Below are 18,921 nucleotides of genomic sequence, written 5' to 3'. Positions count from 1 at the left end.
CGCGGGGACAGCCTGGGCACCCCCTGCCACGGAGCAGGACAGGAGGGGTCAGCAACAACCTCAGCCCTTTATTGGGGTTTGGGCACCCCTGCGCTGCACAGGCAGGGGCGACAGGGCCTGGGGACAGCCCCACACAGCCCAGGCCCCAGGGAAGGGGACACAGACACAGCCTGGGGCCAGCCCCACACAGCCCAGGCCCCAGGCCCCAGGGACAGGGGTGGCAGTTCCACTCCGTAAGGCACAGTCCAGGGGCTGCTGCTGCTGCCCAGAGGGACCCAAGTGGCCACGGTGCCACAGGGCACAGCTGGGGCCACCGCGGGAGCGGGCGAGTGGCCACTCCTGGCGCCTGCCTGTCCGTCAGTCTGTCTGTCTGTCTGTCAGTCCGTGTGCTGACTGAGCTCTGCTCCCTAATCCTCCTCTGAGTCCCGAGCCACTGCCTTCTTCTTCTTCTTCTTTTTCTTCTTCTTTTCCTCTTCCTCCTCTTCCTCCTCCTCTGCCTCAGGTTCTACCACGACTTTCCTTTTCTTCTTGGGCAAGGGCTCCTCCTCTTCCTCCTCCTCCTCCACCCCGTTCTCCTCAGGCTCTGCCTCTGCTTCTGACTCCTCTGGCTGCTGCTGCTTCTTCTTTTTCTTCTTCTTCTTGGCCCCCACGTCGTTCTCCTGTGGGGAGCCCCACATCAGCTCTGCCCCCACCTTCCCTGCCCTCATGGGGCACAGAGACCCCTCACCCCCCCAGCATCAGGAGCACCCAGGGCCCCCCAAAGGCTCTCACCCCATCCCCCTCACCTCCGTCTCCATCACTGAGTTCTCTGCTGCCTCCTCAGCGGCTGCTGCCAGCGCCTCCAGCCGCCGCTTCTCCCTCTTCTTCCTCTTCTTCTCCTTCTTCTCCTGCCTCCTCTTCACCTCAGCCACCACCTCGTTGGCCTGGGGACACACAGGGGGACGTGAGCCAGGGCAGGGTCCCAGGGTTTGTCCCCACGCCTGGCCCTGGTCGGATCAGACTCATTAAATCAGTCTTTGGCCTCCACAGTGGGTCAGGATGGCACAGTGACATCACCTCCGACACGGGCCCTCACCTTCATCCCCCAGCACCTCAGCATCACCTTCCTCACCACAGCATCATCTTCCTCACCACAGCATCTCACCATCATCTTCATCCCCCAGCACCTCAGCATCATCTTCATCACCACAGCATCTCACCATCATCTTCATCACCCCCAGTGCCTCACCTTCACTTTCATTCCCCCAGCACCTCAGCATCACCTTCATCCCCCTAATCACCACAGCATCATCTTCATCCCCCAGCACCTCAGCATCACCTTCCTCACCACAGCATCTCACCATCACCTTCATCCCCCAGCACCTCAGCATCATCTTCATCACCTCCACCGCCTTCACTGCCCCCACACCTCCCATTCACAATCTCCCTCTCCTGGTACCTCACTACTGCCATCTTCATCTCCCCCAGGACCTCACCTCCATCATCTTCATCACCCCAACGCTTCCATCATTTTCATCCCAGCACATCACCTTCATCACCTTCATCACCTCACCTCCATCTTCATCTCCCTCAAGACCTCACCTCCTCCATCTCCATCTCTCCCACTGCCCCCATTTGTCACCCTCACCGCTTTTCTTCATCCCTCAGCATCCCCTCCTCCTCCTCCTCCTCACCTCCACCACGGCCTCCTTCATCACCTCCAGGTTCTTGCGGGGCGGCTCCCCGGTCTCGTAGAAGGCCAAGCGCTCCTCCACCTGCTCCCGGAGCTTGTCCCCAAAGACACTGGTGGGGACCTCTGTGGGGAGGGGACAGGGGGGCTCAGCACTGCCCCTGCACCCCCAAACCCCCCCCGAGTGCCCCCGCGCTCTGCTCAGCCCACAGGAGTCACCATTCACGGGGGTGAGATGCTGTTGACGAAAAATGTTCCCATCACGGCAGAGCGGCCCCCAGCGCCCCCGAGTGCCCTCCCTGTGCCCACCCGGGCACCGAGTGCCAGTGCCCCCCATCTGTGCCCACCTGAGAAGCAGTCGATGCGCGAGGCAATGGTGCACTTGTTGGCCAGGTAGCGCGAGATGCGCCCCTTGTTCTTGGCGGCCGCGCGCCCGATGAAGGTGGAGTGGAAGATGAGGCCGTACTTGGGGGTGTTCCCCCGCGTCTTCAGCGCCCTGCGAGTGCCCAGGGTGGGGTCAGGACCCCCGAGTGCCACCCCCACGCCCGGACAGCCCCTCCCCAGCCCGCCGCGCTCCGGGGGTCGCTCAGAGCGGGGCCGGCTGCTCACCCCCAGCGAGTCACAGCCACAGCCCTGAGGCCGCCATCACCGCGACCGCCCTGGGGTACCTGAACAGGGCCTTCTCTGCCCCCAGGATCTGCACCGTCGAGGCCGGGTACTTGGCCAGGTTGGTCAGGCTGCCAGCGTGCGAGATGAGGCGGGCACCCACCTGGGGGACAGCACGGGGGGGGGGGGGTTACAGGAGGCTCTGAACCCCCCCAAGGGAGCAGGGAGTCCCCACAGGCCGGGGATCAGCAGTGGAAGTGTCAGCAGCACGACTCAGTGGATTGACAGATTCACTCTGACATCATCTCCGCGGCTGGGGAGGGCTCTCTGGGGACACTCTGGGGACACTCTGGGGACACTCACCACCTCCCCGATGAGGGCTGACAGGCTGGGGGCCACCTGGCTCATCTTGGAGCGCAGGTACTCCTGCAGCCCCTTGCGGTAGTCGGACAGCGAGATGACGCGGCGCGAGAAGCTCTCGATGTTGATGAGGTCCAGGGGGGAGATGTCCATGCCTGGGGGTGGCACGGGCTCAGTGGCAGCACTGGGCACGTGGCCAGGCCCCCCCCGAGCCCCCGAGAGCCCCCCTCACCCATGGAGGAGCGGGAGGCCTCCAGGATGGCCTGGGCCTTGGCGCTGTCCATGACGATCTCCTCCAGCCCCTCCAGGCTCTCCTCGCTCAGCTCCCGGCGGTTCCCGATGAATTTGGCCACCCGGCAGTACATGGAGTTCTCGGGGACGATCTTGATCAGCTCGGGGAAGTGGTACCCGTACCACTCCCTGCGGGGACAGGACACGGTCACTGCTGCCACCTGGGCCCCACCCCAGCTCGGGGTGTCCCCAGGCCACCCCACCACGTTCCCCATGTCCCCCCTGGTCCATGCCACGGCCCTGAGGCCCGGCCAGTGTCCCGTGGGGAGCTGCTGTCCCTCCCCGGTCTGTACAGGCGGCCGGAGCAGCAGCAGCTGCCTGTGGTAAGCATGGGGAGGGAGGGGACCCCAAACCCTTTAAAGCCCCAAAATCCGTCCCCACGGACCGGACACGCATGGAGAAGGTGTTGATGTCCTTGTCCAGCTGGTCCAGCAGGCTGATGGACTGGATGATCATGTTGTCCACCCGGTGCACGTTGAACTTCACCTTAGCCCGGGAGTAGCTGTGCCCGAGCCCCAGCTGGGCCTTGGCCGCCGACTGCGCCGTGAGGCCCCGGACCAGCGCCGGGAAGTGCAGCCGGATCCCTGCGGGGACACGGGGGGACAATGGTGCCACCGCATGGACACTGAGCTGCCACCACGTGCGACCCCAGGGACACCTCACAGCCACGGCACTGGGTCCCCTCACTCCTCACCCCTCCCGGGTGAATCCCAGGACCCCAGAGATGTCCCCTCTGTCCCCACTCACCTCGCATGAGCTCGGCCACGACGCCCCCGGTCTGGCACTGCACCCCCAGCTCCTCCAGCACGGCCGCGCCCATCTTGGCATCGCCCACCCCCAGCACCACCTTCTTCCTCTTGGGGGGCAGCGCCGTGTCCAGCAGCAGCCGCAGGTCCTCGTGCAGGACTCCTGCGGGACAGGGGGGGCTCAGCGCGGTGCCCGCGGGAGGGGGGTCCCGGTGTCCCCGGCCCCGCCGCGCTCACCCTCGGACACGGCGTTCATGTTCTCCAGCGCGCTCTGCGCCGAGCGGAACGGCGAGAACGCCACGAGCTTCACCACGTTGTGGAACTTGCCCAGCGTGAGGACGCTCTCCTCCACCTGCAACCGGGGACAACCGGGGGGAGGCGGGGGCTCCGGTCACGGGGAACGGCCCCGGCACCGCGCCCCCCCCCGCCGGTTCCCCCCCCCCCGCCTCCCCGATCCTTCCACCTCTCTCTATCCCCGCTCCCGGTGTGTCTCCTCCTGCCCCCACCTCCCCGATCCCCGTTCCCGTTCTTCCCCACGCCGTTCCCGCCTCCCCACGCCGTTTCCCTCCCGTTCCTCCCCGTCCCCGCTCCCGCCGTTGCCGGTGCGGTACCTGCGGCAGCAGCAGGCCGATCTCCTCCACCTCCCGCACGGCGAACAGCGCGTACCCGGCCGCATGTTCGAACAGCACGTGCAGCAGCACCTGCGGCACCGAGGGCTCCGCTCACCGGGGGCGGCACCGGGGCCGCGCTCCCGCCCATCCCCGCACCCGCCGCCCCGGCCCGATGCGGCTCCCCCGGCCTCCCGCCGGTCCCGGCCCGTCCCGATGCGGTCCGAGGGGGCTCCTGGGTCCCTCCCCACTCCCGATGGCGGCGGATGCGGCCCGGGCCCGTCCCCTCACTCACCATCGTCCTCCTGCCGCCGCCGCCGTCCGGAACTGACGCGCTATCCCCGCCGGAACCCCGTGTCCTCCCCTCTCCACCAATCAGCGCCCACTGCGCCGCGCCCTCCACCAATCACCGCAGGCCGCCCTCGATGGGCCCGCCCCGCAGCCAATCAGGCAGAGGATGACTAACCCCGCCCCCTCGGCGGCACTACCAATCAGAGCCGGGAGGGGGGCGTTCCCTCCCGCCTTTTCCTGCGCGCCGACCAATGGGAGCCCTGCGCGCGCGAGCCCCGGCCCCGCCCCTTCCCGCGCTGGTGGGCGCGCGCGCGGCCGCACGTGGCGGTGCCCTCCCCGGACCCCCAATGGCGCCGCCGGTTCCGCCCCCGGGGCGCCCGGAGCTCTCCCGGTCCCCTCCTGGGACCCTCAGTGCCCTCCAAGTGTCCCCGCGGTCCCACCCGGGACCCCCAAATGTCTCCCGGTGCCACCCTAGGATCCCCAAATGTCGCCGTGGTTCCATCCTGGCGCTCCCTGTGACCCCCCGGGGTTCTCCGTCCCCTCCCGGGACTCCCAGTGCCCCTCTCGGATCCCTCCTGTGACCCCCGGTCCCCTTTTATGCTCCCCCGTGTCCCACCCGAAGCCCCTCGTGTCCCTTCCCGTGTCCCCTCCCGTGTCCCCCGCAGTGTCCCCGCCCGGTGCCCGGTGCCAGGCGCAGGCAGCGCGTCCAGGGAAGTTTTATTGAATGCCAGGAGCGCGGGGTCCCGGGGGTCCCGGGGGGTTCCGTAGTGTCCGAGAGCAGCGCGGGGGATCCCGGGAAGCGGCTCCGGCTCCCACCGCGAGCGGGGCCGGGCTGGGGGGAACGGAGGGTCCCGAGGGAGGGGAGAGCGGGCCGGGGTCCCTCGGGGGCGGTCAGGCCACGAAGTGCTGGCGGAGGTGCTGGAGCAGGTCCGGGGTGAGCAGCACCCGGTGCGCCTGGCCGTGCCCCGGGGCGCACGGGATCGTCACCCGCCCGCACAGCGCCGGGCCCTGCGCCTGCTCCTGCTTGGCCTGCGGGGACAGCCACGCGCTCAGTGTCCCCAAGGCGGTGGGACCTGGGGTGCTGCTGGGGTGGGGCAGGGCGTCCTCACCCGGCCCATCCCTGGGAGTGGGAGATCCCTCGGGATTGGAGTTTGTCAGAACAGGGGGTGCCTCGAAACTGGGGATCAGGAGCAGGGATGGATTGGGGCTCATCAGGAATGGGAGTTCCTTGGGATTGGCGTCCCTCAGGTCCTGGGGATCCCTTGAGAATGGGGTCCCTCAGGATTGGGGGTTCCTTGTGATTGGGGTCCCTCAGGTACAGGGGATCCCTTGAGAATGGGGTCCCTCAGGGTTGGGGTCTCTCGGGAATAGGGTTTTTGTGACTGGTGTCTCTTGGAATTGGGGTTCCCTCAGAACTGGGGATCCCTTGAGATTGGGGTCCCTCAGCATTGGGGGTTCCTTGGGACAGGGGTCCCTCAGAATCGGGGTTCCCTCGGGAATGGGGATCCCTCAAGGGATCCTTTGGGATTGGGGTCCCTCGGGAATGGGAGTCCCTCGAGATTAGGGGTTCCTTGGGACTGGGGTCTCTCAGGACTTGGAACTGGGGGCCCCTCAGGAATGGGAGTTTTTGTGACTGGCATCTCTCGGAATCAGGGTTCCCTCAGGAATGGGAGTCCCTCGAGATTGGAGTCCCTCAGGACTGGGGGGGTTCCTTGGGATCCCTCAGGATTGAGGGGTTCCTTGGGACTGGGGTCCCTCGGGATTGGGGGTTTTTGTGGCTGGTGTCTCTTGGAATTGGGATTCCCTCAGGAATGGGGATCCCTCGAGATTAGGGGACTCCTTTGGGATTGGGGTCCCTCAGGATTGGGGCTCTCAGAGCTGGGGGGTCCCTCAGGATTGGGGTCCCTCAGGACTGGGATCCCTCAGGACTGGGGTCCCTCAGATGGGGCTCTCACCTTCAGGAAGGAGGAGGACGGGAAGGTGCCGAAGGTGGTGGAGACGCCGGCGCCCGGCTGCTGCTGAACCATCTCCCGCAGCGTGTCGTCCTGGGGGCACAGCAAGGTCACCCCAAAACCCACCCCAGGGGGACCCTCCTCACCCACCCTGGGCAGGAATCAGAGGGGTCAAACCCCACTGTTTTGGGAGGGGAACGGGAATGGGAATGGGCAGCACCTTGTCCCCTCACTGCCACCAGGTGCCACCAGCCCCAGCCTGGGGGCTGGAGGGCTGGGCTGGGGGTGCCACCAGGTCCCCCCATGCTGGAGAAGACCCTTCCTCACCTTCAGGGCGTCGATGGAGTTCTTGAGGGCGCAGAGCCGGGCCGTCTGCTCCAGCAGCCGCGCCGAGGAGCTCCTCGCTGCAAACAGCGGGAAGGGAGGGATGGGCGGGGGGACACGGACACAGCTGAGCACTGTGACCCCTCAGGCTGGCACCCCCTGGGTTCTGGGGGGTTTGATCTCCTCAGGCTGGCACTGGGTGGGTTCTGGGGGGCTGGACTTCCTCAGGTGGGTACCAGCTGGGTTTTGGGGGGGTTTGACCTCCTCAAGTTGGTACTGGGTGGTTTTGGGGGGGTTTGATCTTCTCAGGCTGGCACCAGGTGGGTTTTGGGGAGTTGGACCTCCTCAGGTTGGTTCTGGGTGGTTTTGGGGGGTTTGACTCCCTCAGGCTGGTACCAGGTGGATTTTGGGGGATTTGATCTCCTCCTCAGGTTGGTACCAGGGGATTTCAGGGGGTTTGACCTCCTCAGGTTGGTACCAGGTGCATTTTGGGGGGTTTGACCTCCTCAGGTTGATACTGGGCAGGTTTTGGGGGGGGTTTACCTCCTCAGGCTGGCACTGGGTGGGTTTTGGGAGGTTGGACCTCTTCAGGTTGGTACCAGGTGTGTTTTGGGGGGGTTTGACCTCCTCAGGCTGGCACCAGGTGGGTTTTGGGGGTTTTGATCTCAGGTTGGTACCAGGTGGGTTTTGGGGAAGGTTTGACCCCCTTGGATTTGTACCAGGGGGATTTCAGGGCTTGGGGCTGAGCCACCCCAGAGCAGCTCATTCCCTGGACACTGAGCCATGTCCCCAGCACACCAATGGCCTTGAGGGGGACAGGGACTGTCCCTCAACCCAAACACCCCAGGGCTGCTGGCAGAGCAGAGCCCGCCCCGCAGCGAGCCCTGCTGCGGTTGGCACATGGCTGCCAGTCCTGCGGGCACAGGGACAACACAGAGGTGCCACAACCCCCCCAGATCCCAAGGAACACTTTTGTAGAACCTACTGGATTTGCTCTGCCTCATGTCCAGCACCTTGGCGTTGGCGCTGAGCTGGTAGAGGGTCTCCAGCAGCTGCGTGGTCTTGCGGTAGAGGCTCTGCGTGGGCAGCGCCTCGGGCGGCCGCTCCCGCGCCACGGCCACGCGCGGCACCTGCAGCGGCGCCAGGCTGGCCAGCTCCAGCTTCATCTGGGCACCCTGGCACCACGGGAAACGGGGAAACACCGGGGAGAGGTGGGAAATGGGTGAAACGCTGCTAAGGACAGCAAGGGTGGGAGCAGCGATGGGCCCCGTGGGGGTTCCTCGCATGTGGGGCTGGTTGGATTTAATGAGCTGCTCCATCCCACCCGTTACAATTAATATCCATTAGAATAGTTGGTTAATTGGGTTATCTGCTGCTGTGCCCCATGGGTGGGGTGTTCATTAATCAATCAATCAATCAATCAATCAATCAGGTTGTGCCAGTGGCATCTGCACCGAGGGGACAGGGCTGGCAGGGACATCGGCAGCACCCCCAGTTCCACCAGCAGCTCCCAGTGCTGACCCTGCTCTCAGCCCCAGATGAGAGCCTGTTCTCCAGCTCATCCCATATCCCACAGGGATCACATCCCACGGGGATCAAATCCCACAGGGATCATATCCCACAGGAATCATAACCCACGGGGATCAAATCCCACAGGGATCATATCCCGCAGGGATCACATCGCACCCAGATCGCATCCCACGGGATCATGTCCCACGGGAATGCCATCCCAAAGGAATCCCATCCCACAGGGATCCCATGCTATGATGATCCCATCCCACAGGGATCCCATCCCACATGGATCACACCCCACAGGGATCCCATCTCACATGGATCCCATATCCCACATGGATCCCATCCCACATGGATCACATCCCACAAGGATCCTCTCCCACCCTGACCTCATCCCACAGGATCCCATTCCCCCAACCTTGAGCAGGTTGTTCTCATTCTTGAGGTGTTTCAGGGAGAGCTGCAGGGCGTCGATCTGCTGCAGCAGGAGGGGAGAGTCCTTCACCTGCACGGGGCCAGAGCCACCTCCCGGCACCTGCCCGGCACCAACACCTGCACGGGGACACTGCCATCAGGGACACTGCCATCAGCACAGCCATCAGCACTGCCACCCCTGCCATCAGCACTGCCATCGGCGCTGCCACCCCTGACATCAGCACTGCCACCCCTGTCACCAGCACAGGGCACTGCCATCGGCGCTGCCACCCCTGTCACCAGCACAGGGCACTGCCATCAGCACTGCCATCAGCACTGCCACCCCTGCCATCAGCACTGCCATCAGCACTGCCACCCCTGTCACCAGCACAGGGCACTGCCATCGGCGCTGCCACCACTGACGGTGCCACAGGGCACTGTCACCAACACGTGGCACCTCCCTGGAGAAGTCCCAGCAGCTCCCAATGCCCCTTCCCAAGGCTCTCCAGCTGTGGTCACCCCTCTCCACATCCACCACAGTTCCATGCTCATCCCTCCCTTCCCAGGCCCCCTGGAGCCACCAGGGCTGGCAGCCTCTGAGCAGGACCTGGATCCTTCCCTGGCTCCCAAAGGGAGCTGAGTCCCAGGGTTTGGGGGTCCTGGGATTTCATTTCCCCCCCATGCACTGGGGCTGCATGCAGGGTGTGTCCGTACCTCGCTGCTGTTCCTCTGCAGCACAGGGAGAGGGGCCAGGAGAGACAAGAAAAATCAGCATTAAAGCCCCGGGTTGGGTGGGAGAGGAGCTGTGCCTGGAGCAGCTCTGGGCTCCCACAGCCTCATCTGGGACTGAGCCCGTTCCCAGCAGCTGGGAGCGACCCAAGCAGGGCCCCTGCAATGCTCCCCCAGAGCCAGGGGCTCGGCAAGGACCTCCCAGGCTGCTCCTGCTCCTTTGGGAATGAGAATCCCAGCAGCATTCCTGGGAGCCAGGGCTGGAGTGTGGGAGAGGCTGCGGCTCCGTGGGAGCACCGTTCCCAAATTCCCGGTCACACCCTGTGGCAGGAGGACACCCCGGCCCCGCTCCTGTCACTCACCGCCGGCGATGCCGGACACGATGGAGGCCACGCCCGAGGGCGGAGCCCCCCGCAGCCCCTCGATCGTCCTCTTGGACTGGTTGTTCAGGCGCTGCTTCAGCTCCACCTTCTCCGACTCCAGCTGGTCGATGTCAGCCTGGAGGGCGTCCATGGTCTCCTCAAACTCCCTGGGAAGAGCACACGGAGGGAGGGAGGTGTGAGGCCAGGGATGCTGCTTGGCCAGGACTCCTGATCCTGCCCCTCCATCCCTTGTCCCCAGTCCCTCTCCAGCTCTCCTGGAGCCCCTTCAGGGCCTGGAGGAGGCTCTGAGCTCTGCCTGGGTCCTTCTCTTCTCCAAGTGAACATTCCCAGCTCTCCCAGCCTGGCTCCAAGCAGAGGGAACCCAGCTCTTGGATTTCTGGTGGGCTCTGGAATTCCGTGGCTTCCTCTGGATGAGCTCCACCAGCTCCACACCCCCAGCCCCGTTCCAAACTCACTTCTCTTTCTTTTTGAGCAGTGTCTGGGTCTCGTCCAGCTTGGTCTGGATCTTCTCCACGCGGTCGTCCGCGTCCTTGGACGCGCTGTCCAGCTTCTTCTCCAGCAGGCTGAGCCTCACGTTGGCCTCGCTGAGCTCCTCACCCTGGAGAGCCAGGGAGGGAATCAGGGAGCTGGGGGAGCCCCCAGATCACCAGCACCCATGGGTGGAATCCAGAACAGCTCCCCAGAGCCCCCAAATCACCAACACCCATGGGTGGAACCCAGAACAGCTCCCCAGAGCCCCCAGATCACCAGCACCCACAGCTGGAACCCAGAACAGCTTCTCAGAGCCCCCACATCACCAGCACCCATGGGTGGAACCCAGAACAGCTCCTCAGAGCCCCCAAATCACCAGCACCCATGGGTGGAACCCAGAACAGCTCCTCAGAGCCCCCAGATCACCAGCACCCATGGGTGGAACCCAGAACAGCTCCTCAGAGCCCCCACATCACCAGCACCCATGGGTGGAACCCAGAACAGCTCCCCAGAGCCCCCAAATCACCAACACCCACGGGTGGAACCCAGAACAGCTCCCCAGAGCCCCCAAATCACCAACACCCACGGGTGGAACCCAGAACAGCTCCCACCCTGAGCACCCCAGAACACAGTGGGGGCAAGATCTGGATGGCAGCACCGCCCTGCCCATGGGGAAAACATCCCCAGGAGATCTGGATGGGGCTTGGGATCAGCATCTCCATAGGCAGGAAGCCAGCAGGAGTGTGGAGGTGAATCCCACAGCAGCCAGGAAGGTGGGGATGGGTGAGGGACAGGCAGGGATGGGTGAGGGACAGGCAGGGATGGGTGAGGGACAGCAGGGATGGGTGAGGGACAGGCAGGGATGGGAGAGGGACAGCAGGGAGAGGCAGGGATCAGTGAGGGACAGCAGGGATGGGTGAAGAGGAGCCAGGAAGGCAGGGATCAGTGAGGAACACCTCACCTTGATCTTGAGGGACTTCTTCAGCTCCTTGATGACCGTCTCCCTGTCCTCCAGCTTCAGCCCCAGCCCCTCAGCATCCGTGATCTCTGCCCGCAGCGCGGCCGCCCGGAGCTCTGCCGGTGGCGTGGGCTGGACCAGTGGGACAATCAGGATTTTAGGAAGAATCCAAGACAGCCCAGCTGCCCAGCTCCCTGTGCTGGTCACCCAGAGCCTGCTGGTGACCAGAACAGAGCCCAGCCCACCTTGCTCTGCGGGCGGTCGGCGTCGTACTCGCCCTCCTGCATGGCCGTGGCCATCTTGTTCATGGTGGCCATGAGGATGCTGCAGGACTGGCGCAGGCACTCGTAGGGATTGATGCCCTGGGAGCCGTAAATCTGGGAAGGACAGGAAGGAGCTGGCTGCTGGCCCTGGGCTGGGCTCACAGCCTCAGCCCACATCCCACAACTGGTGTCTCCCTCTGATGGTTAAAGATGTTCCTCTGATGATTAAGGGTACTCCTCTGATATTTAAAACGTCCCTCTGATGTTTAAGATGTTCCTCTGATGATTAAGGATGTTCCTCTGATGATTAAGGGTACTCCTCTGATGTTTAAAATGTCCCTCTGATGTTTAAGATGTTCCTCTGATTTTTAAGGATGTGCATCTGGTGTTCAAGATGTCCCTCTGACATTTAAGGGTGTCTCCCTGATGTTTAAGGGTGTCCCTCTGATTTTTAAAATGTCCCACTGACGTTTAAGATGTTCCTCTGCTTTTTAAGGATGTCCCTCTGGTGTTTAAGGATCTCTCCCTGATGTTTAAAATGTCCCTCTGATGTTTAAGGGTGTCCCTGTGATGTTTAAATGTCCCACCTGGGAGTGGTGGGAAGGGTGTCCCACCTAGGAATGGTGAAGGATGCCCAGCCTGGGAATGTTGAAGGATGTTCTAGCTGGGAATGGTGGAGGATGTCCCAGCTGGGAATGATGAAGGATGCCCACCTAGGGATGCTGAGAAGGGTGTCCCCCCTGGGAGTGGTGGGAAGGGTGTCCCAGCTGGGAATGGTGGGAAGGGTGTCCCAGCTGGGAGTGGTGGGAAGTATGTTCCACCTGGGAATGGTGCGAAGGATATCCCAGCTGGGAATGGTGAAGGATTTTCCACCTGCAACTGGTGGGAAGGATGTCCCAGCTGGGACTAGTGGGAATCATGTTCTCCCTGGGAATGCTGGAGGATGCCCAGCTGGGAATGCTGGAGGATGCCGAGTTGGGAATGCTGGAGGATGCCCAGCTGGGAATGGTGAAGGATGCCCAGCTGGGAATGGTGAAGGATGCCCAGCGGGGGATGCTGCAGGATGCCAAGTTGGGAATGCTGCAGGATGCCCAGCTGGGGATGCCGGAGGATGCCGAGCTGGGAATGGTGAAGGATGCCCAGCTGGGAATGGTGAAGGATGCCCAGTTGGGGATGCTGGAGGATGCCCAGCTGGGGACGCTGCAGGATGCCCAGTTGGGAATGGTGAAGGATGCCCAGTTGGGAATGCTGGAGGATGCCCAGTTGGGAATGGTGAAGGATGCCCAGTTGGGAATGCTGGAGGATGCCCAGTTGGGGATGCTGGAGGATGCCCAGTTGGGAATGATGAAGGATGCCCAGCTGGGGATGCTGCAGGATGCCCAGTTGGGAATGGTGAAGGATGCCCAGTTGGGAATGCTGGAGGATGCCCAGTTGGGGATGCTGGAGGATGCCCAGTTGGGAATGATGAAGGATGCCCAGCTGGGGATGCTGCAGGATGCCCAGCGGGGGACGCTGCAGGATGCCAAGCTGGGAATGCTGGAGGATGCCCAGTTGGGAATGCTGGAGGATGCCCAGCTGGGAATGGTGGAGGATGCCCAGCTGGGGACGCTGCAGGATGCCCAGTTGGGGATGGTGAAGGATGCCCAGCGGGGGATGCTGGAGGATGCCCCGTTGGGAATGCTGGAGGATGCCCAGTTGGGAATGGTGAAGGATGCCGAGTTGGGAATGCTGGAGGATGCCCAGCGGGGGATGCTGCAGGATGCCCTGCGGGGGATGCTGGAGGATGCCAAGTTGGGAATGCTGGAGGATCCCAGCAGGGGATGCTGGAGGATGCCCACTTGGGAATGGTGGAGGATGCCCACCTGCTCGCTGACTTTGAAGGCCAGCTCCTCGAGGCGCGGCGCGGGCAGCCCCTCGTTCTCGGCCAGCGGCGCGATCAGCTGCGCCCCGGCCGCCGCCACCTCCTGCAGCACGGCCACCACCCACGTCAGGTGCTTGCGGCACTCCAGCAGCGTGTCCGACACCTGCGGGGCACAGCAGGGTCACTGGGAATGGCACGGACACCTGGGCTCCCGGAGTCCACACCTGCCCTGGAACTGTCACCAGGATCGGGGGAAATAACGGGAAGATGGAGGGAATGGGTCTTGGGTGTGAATCCAGGTCTCCATCTGAGATGGGAACACAAAATCCAAGTGCCACCTCCATCGTGTCCCGGGAAGGAGCTCCAGGAGAGGCTGAGGGAGCTGGGCAGGGGCTCAGCCTGGAGCAAAGGAGGCTCAGAGGGACCTTGTGGCTCTGCGCAGCTCCTGACAGGAGGGCACAGCCAGGGGGGTGGATTTGGGATCTTGTCCCAGGGAACAGGGACAGGAGGAGAGGAATGGCCTCAGGCTGTGCCAGGTTGGATATTGGGAAAACTCCTCCAGGGAAGGGTTGTCCCCAACCCTGGGGGGATTAACATCCACCTGGGGACACGGTCAGAGATGGCCTTGGCAGTGCTGGGGCGTGGCTGGACTCAGGGACCTTTGAGGGATTTCCCAACCTAAACCAGTCCCTGACTCCATGATCCCAGCTCAGCTCACACCACCTCCCTCTGCCCTGAGCTGCTGCCCGGCTTCCCTGGGGAGTTTGCTGCCAGCCCAGTGCATCCCACAGCTCCCAGCTTGTGCCTGAGGGGTGGCCTGAGGGCTGTCCCTGTCCCCTCACCTGCGGCCCGAAGCCCAGGGCCGCCGGAATTCCCGGCGCGTCCGTGCCCGGCATGCGGCGCCGGATCTTCTTGCAGAACTGGCGGATGTCGCTGCAGGACGTCTCCAGGTCCTTGAGCAGGATGGCCAGGTCTGCTGCCTCCTGCCCGGCCTGGGGACACAGAGGGACCTCAGAGGGACACAGGGACACAGAGGGGCATGGGGATAGAGGGACTCAGATGGATCTCAGAGGGACACGGGAACAGAGGGACATGGGGACACAAAGGGACCTTAGAGAGAGGGACCTCAGAGGGACACACAGAGAGAGAGGGACCTTAGAGGGACACGGGAACAGAGGGACATGGGGACACAGAGGGACCTTAGAGAGAGAGACCTCAGAGGGACACACAGAGAGAGAGGGACCTTAGAGGGACACGGGAACAGAGGGACATGGGGACACAGAGGGACCTCAGACAGAGGGACCTCAGAAGGTCACAGGGACAGAGAGGACATGGAGGGACCTCAGGACACAGAGTTAGAGTGACAAGGGGACACAGAGGGACCTTAGGGAGGGGGAGCTCTGACAGACACAGGGACAGAGAGACAGGGAAGGACCTCAGACAGAGAGACAAGAAGGGATCTCGGACAGAGGGACACAGGGACAGCAGGAAGCTGGCACGTGCCCAGCCATCCTGGCAGGTGCTACCTGGAGGAAGATCCTACCTGGAGGAAGATCCTACCTGGAGGAAGGCCCGCAGCCGGCACACCTCCACCCCCATGCAGTCCAAGGCACTCTGGGTGAACTGTGGGCACAGGCACAGGGACCCTCAGCACAGGGACAGGGACAGGGACAGGGACAGGGACAGGGACAGGGACAGGAGGGACCCCAGGGCACACCGGGGTTTCAGTGCCAGGAATTCCAGGATGGACCCTGTCACCATCCCAGGATTTTCAGGAGCAGGGGAATGGGCTGAGGCAGTCAGGCTATTTCTGGTCTGGTTTGGTTTTATCCAGGGGGTGCAGGACTCTGGTTCCTCCCTTGGGAAATCCAGGATCCAACCCCCACCCTGAGACAGGAGCGTCTCCACATTCCCACTCCTGCTCTTCTCGTCCCCATGTCCCCATTCCCTGACCGCAGTGCCACCACTGGGGAAGAGTGGCTGTACTGGGGAGTGGCAGCATGGACACCTCCCCTCCCACAGGGATCCTGGGGGACACAAAGGTGGACAAGAGGGATCAGGGAAGGGCTGTCCCCACTCACCTTGATGTGGTCGGCCAGCTGCAGGGTGCAGTCCTCAGCCTGGTCGGCCAGGTGGATGCTGTACAGGTGCTGTGGGAATGGCAGGATCAGCATCCACATGGAAAAACCCAACGTGGGAACACTCAAAAAAAAACCCCCAAATGTTGAGGGCCATTTTTTTAAATGGAAGTAACAACGGTGCCCCGAAAGAGCTGGTGGTGCTTAATTCCACAGGTGAGCAGTGTGGAAGGAAGGAAGGAATGTGGGATGGACACAGAGCAGGGGACACAGCCACGGTCACCTGGCTGACAACACCCAAAGGAAAGGGCTGCCAAAAGGAGCTGATCCATGTCCAACAGGTGAGGTGGCACCTGCCCCCAGTGTCACCAGCCCCAGCCCCACCTGGTAGTACTTGATGGCTTTGGTGAGCGGCTCCACGTTGACGGTCTCGTCCAGCTGGTCCTTGTGGAGCAGCTCGATCAGGAAGTCCAGGGAGCGCTCGTGGACGCTCATCTCGGGGTACAGGGTCCCCACCTTCTTGTACACCTCCACACTGCAGCGGTTCAGGGCCCTGAGGGGACAGGGACAAGGGGCTGGGGGCATCTCCAGGCAGGACATGGGAAATCAGAGCCCTGAGGCACTGCTGGCCTGGGGACAGGGACACAGCTGTGACCTGGCTGGGGCTGGAGGGCCTTCCCAAGGGGACACCAGGAGGTGCATGGAGATGGGAACCCCCCCATGGGAATAAGGGGATCCTGCTGCTTCTTTGTAGCCTGGCTCCCAAAATTCCTTCCCATGTCACTCATTGGGAAGGACACACAGAGGTCACAGAGAAGGGGATCCTGCTGGATTTTTCTAGCCTGGTTCCCAAAATTCCTTCATGTGTCACCTCTTGAGAAGGAGAAGGGGAACCCATCCTTCTTCTCTAGCCTGGACCCCAAAATTCCTTCCCATGTCACCCATTGGGAAGGACACACAGAGGTCACAGAGAAGGGGATCTGCATAAGGTTATAAAGAGATCCCACTGCTGTTTTCTAGCCTGGTTCCCAAAATTCCTTCTCATGTCACTCATTGGGAAGGACACAGAGAGGTCACAGAGAAAGGAACCCTGCTGGCTTTTTCTAGACTGGCTCCCAAAATTCCATCACGTGTCATCTCTTGGGAAGGACACACAGAGGTCACAGAGAAGGGGATCCTGCTGCTTTTTTCTAGCCTGGCTCCCAAAATTCCTTCATGTGTCACCTCTTGGGAAGGAGAATGGGAACCCATCCATCTTCTCTATCCTGGATCCCAAATTCCCTTCCCATGTCATCTTTGAGAGGAACACCGAGAGGTCACAGAGAAAGGGATCCCAGAGCTTTTTTCCAGCCCAGTTCCCAAGATCCCATGTGACCTCTTGAGGGACACAAAGAGGTCATGGAGAAAGGGATCCCACTGCTTCTCCTCCCAAAATCCCTTCCCATGCCATCCCTTGGGAAGGACACACAAAGAGGCTCACAGAGAAACGACCCCATGGCAAGGCAATAAAAGCCACCCCACCACGCTTTCCCAGCCCGGCTCCCCAAACCCCTGGAACTCCGCCCGCGGAGGGAGGGACGGACGGACGGGGCGGGGACTCACTGCTCGTATTTGTGCAGCGTGGCCTGGAGCAGGCTCAGGGAATAGACGAGGCCGGCGGCGAAGCTGAGCTGCTCCCCGGGGGCTCCGCGCAGCCCCGCCCGCTCCGCGCAGCTCTCGCTCAGCTCGAACCTCTCCTGCGCCTGTTTGCTGATCAGCTCGGCCTGGGGGGGACAGGGAAATCCTTCAGGGCATCCCGTGCTTCCCTGCTGCGTCCTGCTGAGCCGTGGGTAACAGCCCTGCGCCCCCGAAAAGTGACCTGTCCTTGCAAAGTGACCCTGAGCGCTCTCACTGCTGAGTCACCATCCCTGGCTGCTTCCGCCCCTTCCCTTCTCCCAGACCATTTTATAATCGTGGAATCATGGAATTATTTAGGTTGGAAAAGTCCTTTAAGACCACAGAGTCCAACTGCTCCCTCCCAGCACCACCACTGACCATGTCCCCAAGTGCCACATCCACAGAGCTGTTAGATCCCCCCAGGAATGGGGACTCCACACTGTCCCCAAGTGCCACATCCACAGAGCTGTTAGATCCCTCCAGGGATGGGGACTCCACACTGTCCCCAAGTGCCACATCCACAGAGCTGCTAAACCCCCTGGGGATGGGGACTCCACACTGTCCTGAGCAGCTGTGCCAGGCCTGGACACCTCTTTCCAGGAGGAATTTTCCCAACATCCCACCTGAACCCCTCCAGGGATGGCAACTCCAGTTACTCCAGAACTTTGGGAAGTTCTCCAGCAGTAAACAGCCCAAATCCCCAATTCCCCTCGGGGACAGAGGTGTGGTTTGCCAGGCAGGGGTTGTCCCCAGGCTGTCCCACCTTGCAGATGAGGCGTGGGATGAGCAGGAGCACCAGGACGCAGTCGTGGTCGCCGCCGTGGCGCAGGAAGCTGTCGGGCATGAAGGAGGTGAGGAGGGACACGTGGCGGTTGGCCTGCTGCACCTCCATCTGCCGCAGCTCCATCTCGATGGCCTGAGGGACACTCAGAGTCACCTGCCTGCTCCAGGGCCTCCCTGGCACAGCCCAGCTCGGGGGGATCACTCATGGAATGCTGCTCCTTGGAGAATGCCTCAAGGCCTGGCTGGGATCTCCCAGCCCACCCAGCGTCACCCCATGCCATGGGCAGGGACACCTTCCTCTATCCCAGGCTGCTCCAGCTTGGCCTTGGGCACTTCCAGGGCTGGGGTAGCCAGAGTTTCTCTGGGAAATCCCTTCCAGGGCCTCACCACCCTCACAGGGAAGAATTTTTTCCCAGTATCCCAGCCCAATCTCCACTTTTCCAGTGGAAAGCCATTCCCTGTGTCCTGTCCCTCCATCCCTGGTCCCCAGTCCCTCTCCAGCTCTCCTGGAGCCCCTTCAGGCCCTGCAAGGGGCTCTGAGCTCTGCCTGGATTTTTCTCTTCTCCAGGGGAACATTCCCAGCTCTCCCAGCCTCACTCCAGAGCAGAAGGGCTCCAAAATCCTGGAAGGTTTGTGTTGGAAGGACCTTAAAGCCCATCTCATTCCAGCTCCTGGAACACCTCCCACTAGCCCAGGTTGCTCCAAGCCCTGTCCAGCTTAGCTTTGGACACTTCCAGGGATCCAGGGACAGCCACAGCTCTGGGAATACCCTGGAGCCTGTCCCAGGGTATGGAATAGCCCATCCAGGTCTCCTGCTGGCCCTACCTTGGCGTGAGCTTTTGTCTCTGCAAACTTGATCTTGAAGTCGAACATCTCGGGGGGCGGCTGCTGCTGCTTCTCTGCAGATGCCTCCTGCTGGCTCATCAGCTCCCGGTTCACGTCCTGGCCACAGGGACATGGGACATG

General features: G+C 62.5%; 2 protein-coding genes and 2 non-coding genes across 10 annotated transcripts in view; all 4 read right to left on the bottom strand.

The window, feature by feature from the left end:
• Positions 1 to 48: 48 nt before the first annotated feature.
• On the bottom strand, positions 49 to 4,639 carry NOP56 (NOP56 ribonucleoprotein). Its single transcript, XM_036382129.1, has 12 exons — positions 4,576 to 4,639; positions 4,284 to 4,373; positions 3,910 to 4,024; positions 3,674 to 3,835; positions 3,312 to 3,510; positions 2,868 to 3,055; positions 2,639 to 2,790; positions 2,338 to 2,438; positions 2,017 to 2,165; positions 1,674 to 1,795; positions 786 to 923; positions 49 to 659 (listed from the first exon to the last, which is right to left on the bottom strand). The coding sequence occupies exons 1-12, from the start codon at positions 4,576 to 4,578 to the stop codon at positions 408 to 410; spliced, it is 1,671 nt and encodes a 556-aa protein (XP_036238022.1). The 5' UTR covers positions 4,579 to 4,639; the 3' UTR covers positions 49 to 407.
• On the bottom strand, positions 993 to 1,061 carry LOC118686782 (small nucleolar RNA SNORD57). The gene has a single exon (XR_004980239.1). It is a non-coding gene; the product is annotated as a small nucleolar RNA SNORD57 (small nucleolar RNA).
• On the bottom strand, positions 1,867 to 1,938 carry LOC118686783 (small nucleolar RNA SNORD56). The gene has a single exon (XR_004980240.1). It is a non-coding gene; the product is annotated as a small nucleolar RNA SNORD56 (small nucleolar RNA).
• A 632-nt stretch (positions 4,640 to 5,271) lies between the features above and the next one.
• DCTN1 (dynactin subunit 1) overlaps positions 5,272 to 18,921 on the bottom strand; it is a 66,347-nt gene continuing 52,697 nt past the window's right edge. For 5 of the 7 annotated variants that reach the window (XM_036382395.2, XM_036382391.1, XM_036382393.2 and 2 more), the window contains 18 exons: positions 18,781 to 18,897; positions 17,936 to 18,088; positions 17,119 to 17,279; positions 15,901 to 16,069; positions 15,520 to 15,588; positions 14,999 to 15,061; positions 14,281 to 14,430; positions 13,440 to 13,601; positions 11,560 to 11,691; positions 11,318 to 11,446; positions 10,341 to 10,483; positions 9,865 to 10,031; positions 9,488 to 9,502; positions 8,778 to 8,911; positions 7,833 to 8,022; positions 6,851 to 6,927; positions 6,527 to 6,616; positions 5,272 to 5,600 (listed from right to left, as the gene is read on the bottom strand). In XM_036382395.2, coding sequence (XP_036238288.1) covers positions 5,463 to 5,600; positions 6,527 to 6,616; positions 6,851 to 6,927; positions 7,833 to 8,022; positions 8,778 to 8,911; positions 9,488 to 9,502; positions 9,865 to 10,031; positions 10,341 to 10,483; positions 11,318 to 11,446; positions 11,560 to 11,691; positions 13,440 to 13,601; positions 14,281 to 14,430; positions 14,999 to 15,061; positions 15,520 to 15,588; positions 15,901 to 16,069; positions 17,119 to 17,279; positions 17,936 to 18,088; positions 18,781 to 18,897 — 2,259 coding nt within the window. In that variant the 3' untranslated portion in view covers positions 5,272 to 5,462. The remainder of the gene's footprint in view (positions 5,601 to 6,526; positions 6,617 to 6,850; positions 6,928 to 7,832; positions 8,023 to 8,777; positions 8,912 to 9,487; positions 9,503 to 9,864; positions 10,032 to 10,340; positions 10,484 to 11,317; positions 11,447 to 11,559; positions 11,692 to 13,439; positions 13,602 to 14,280; positions 14,431 to 14,998; positions 15,062 to 15,519; positions 15,589 to 15,900; positions 16,070 to 17,118; positions 17,280 to 17,935; positions 18,089 to 18,780; positions 18,898 to 18,921) is intronic. The other 2 variants (XM_036382392.1, XM_036382397.2) reach the window with 1 other exon arrangement.

Source organism: Molothrus ater, chromosome 4 (assembly GCF_012460135.2).
Source record: "Molothrus ater isolate BHLD 08-10-18 breed brown headed cowbird chromosome 4, BPBGC_Mater_1.1, whole genome shotgun sequence".
In the NCBI taxonomy this organism is placed as follows: Eukaryota; Metazoa; Chordata; class Aves; order Passeriformes; family Icteridae; genus Molothrus; species Molothrus ater.
This window is presented reverse-complemented; position numbering and strand designations above follow the sequence as displayed.

Excerpts from the sequence above, each read along its gene's own strand:
- NOP56 (XM_036382129.1), bottom strand. Across the intron at positions 3,836-3,909 it reads CATGAACGCCGTGTCCGAGG|GAGTCCTGCACGAGGACCTG; the intron begins GTGAGCGCGGCG and ends CCTGTCCCGCAG. Across the intron at positions 660-785 it reads ACTCAGTGATGGAGACGGAG|GAGAACGACGTGGGGGCCAA; the intron begins GTGAGGGGGATG and ends GGCTCCCCACAG.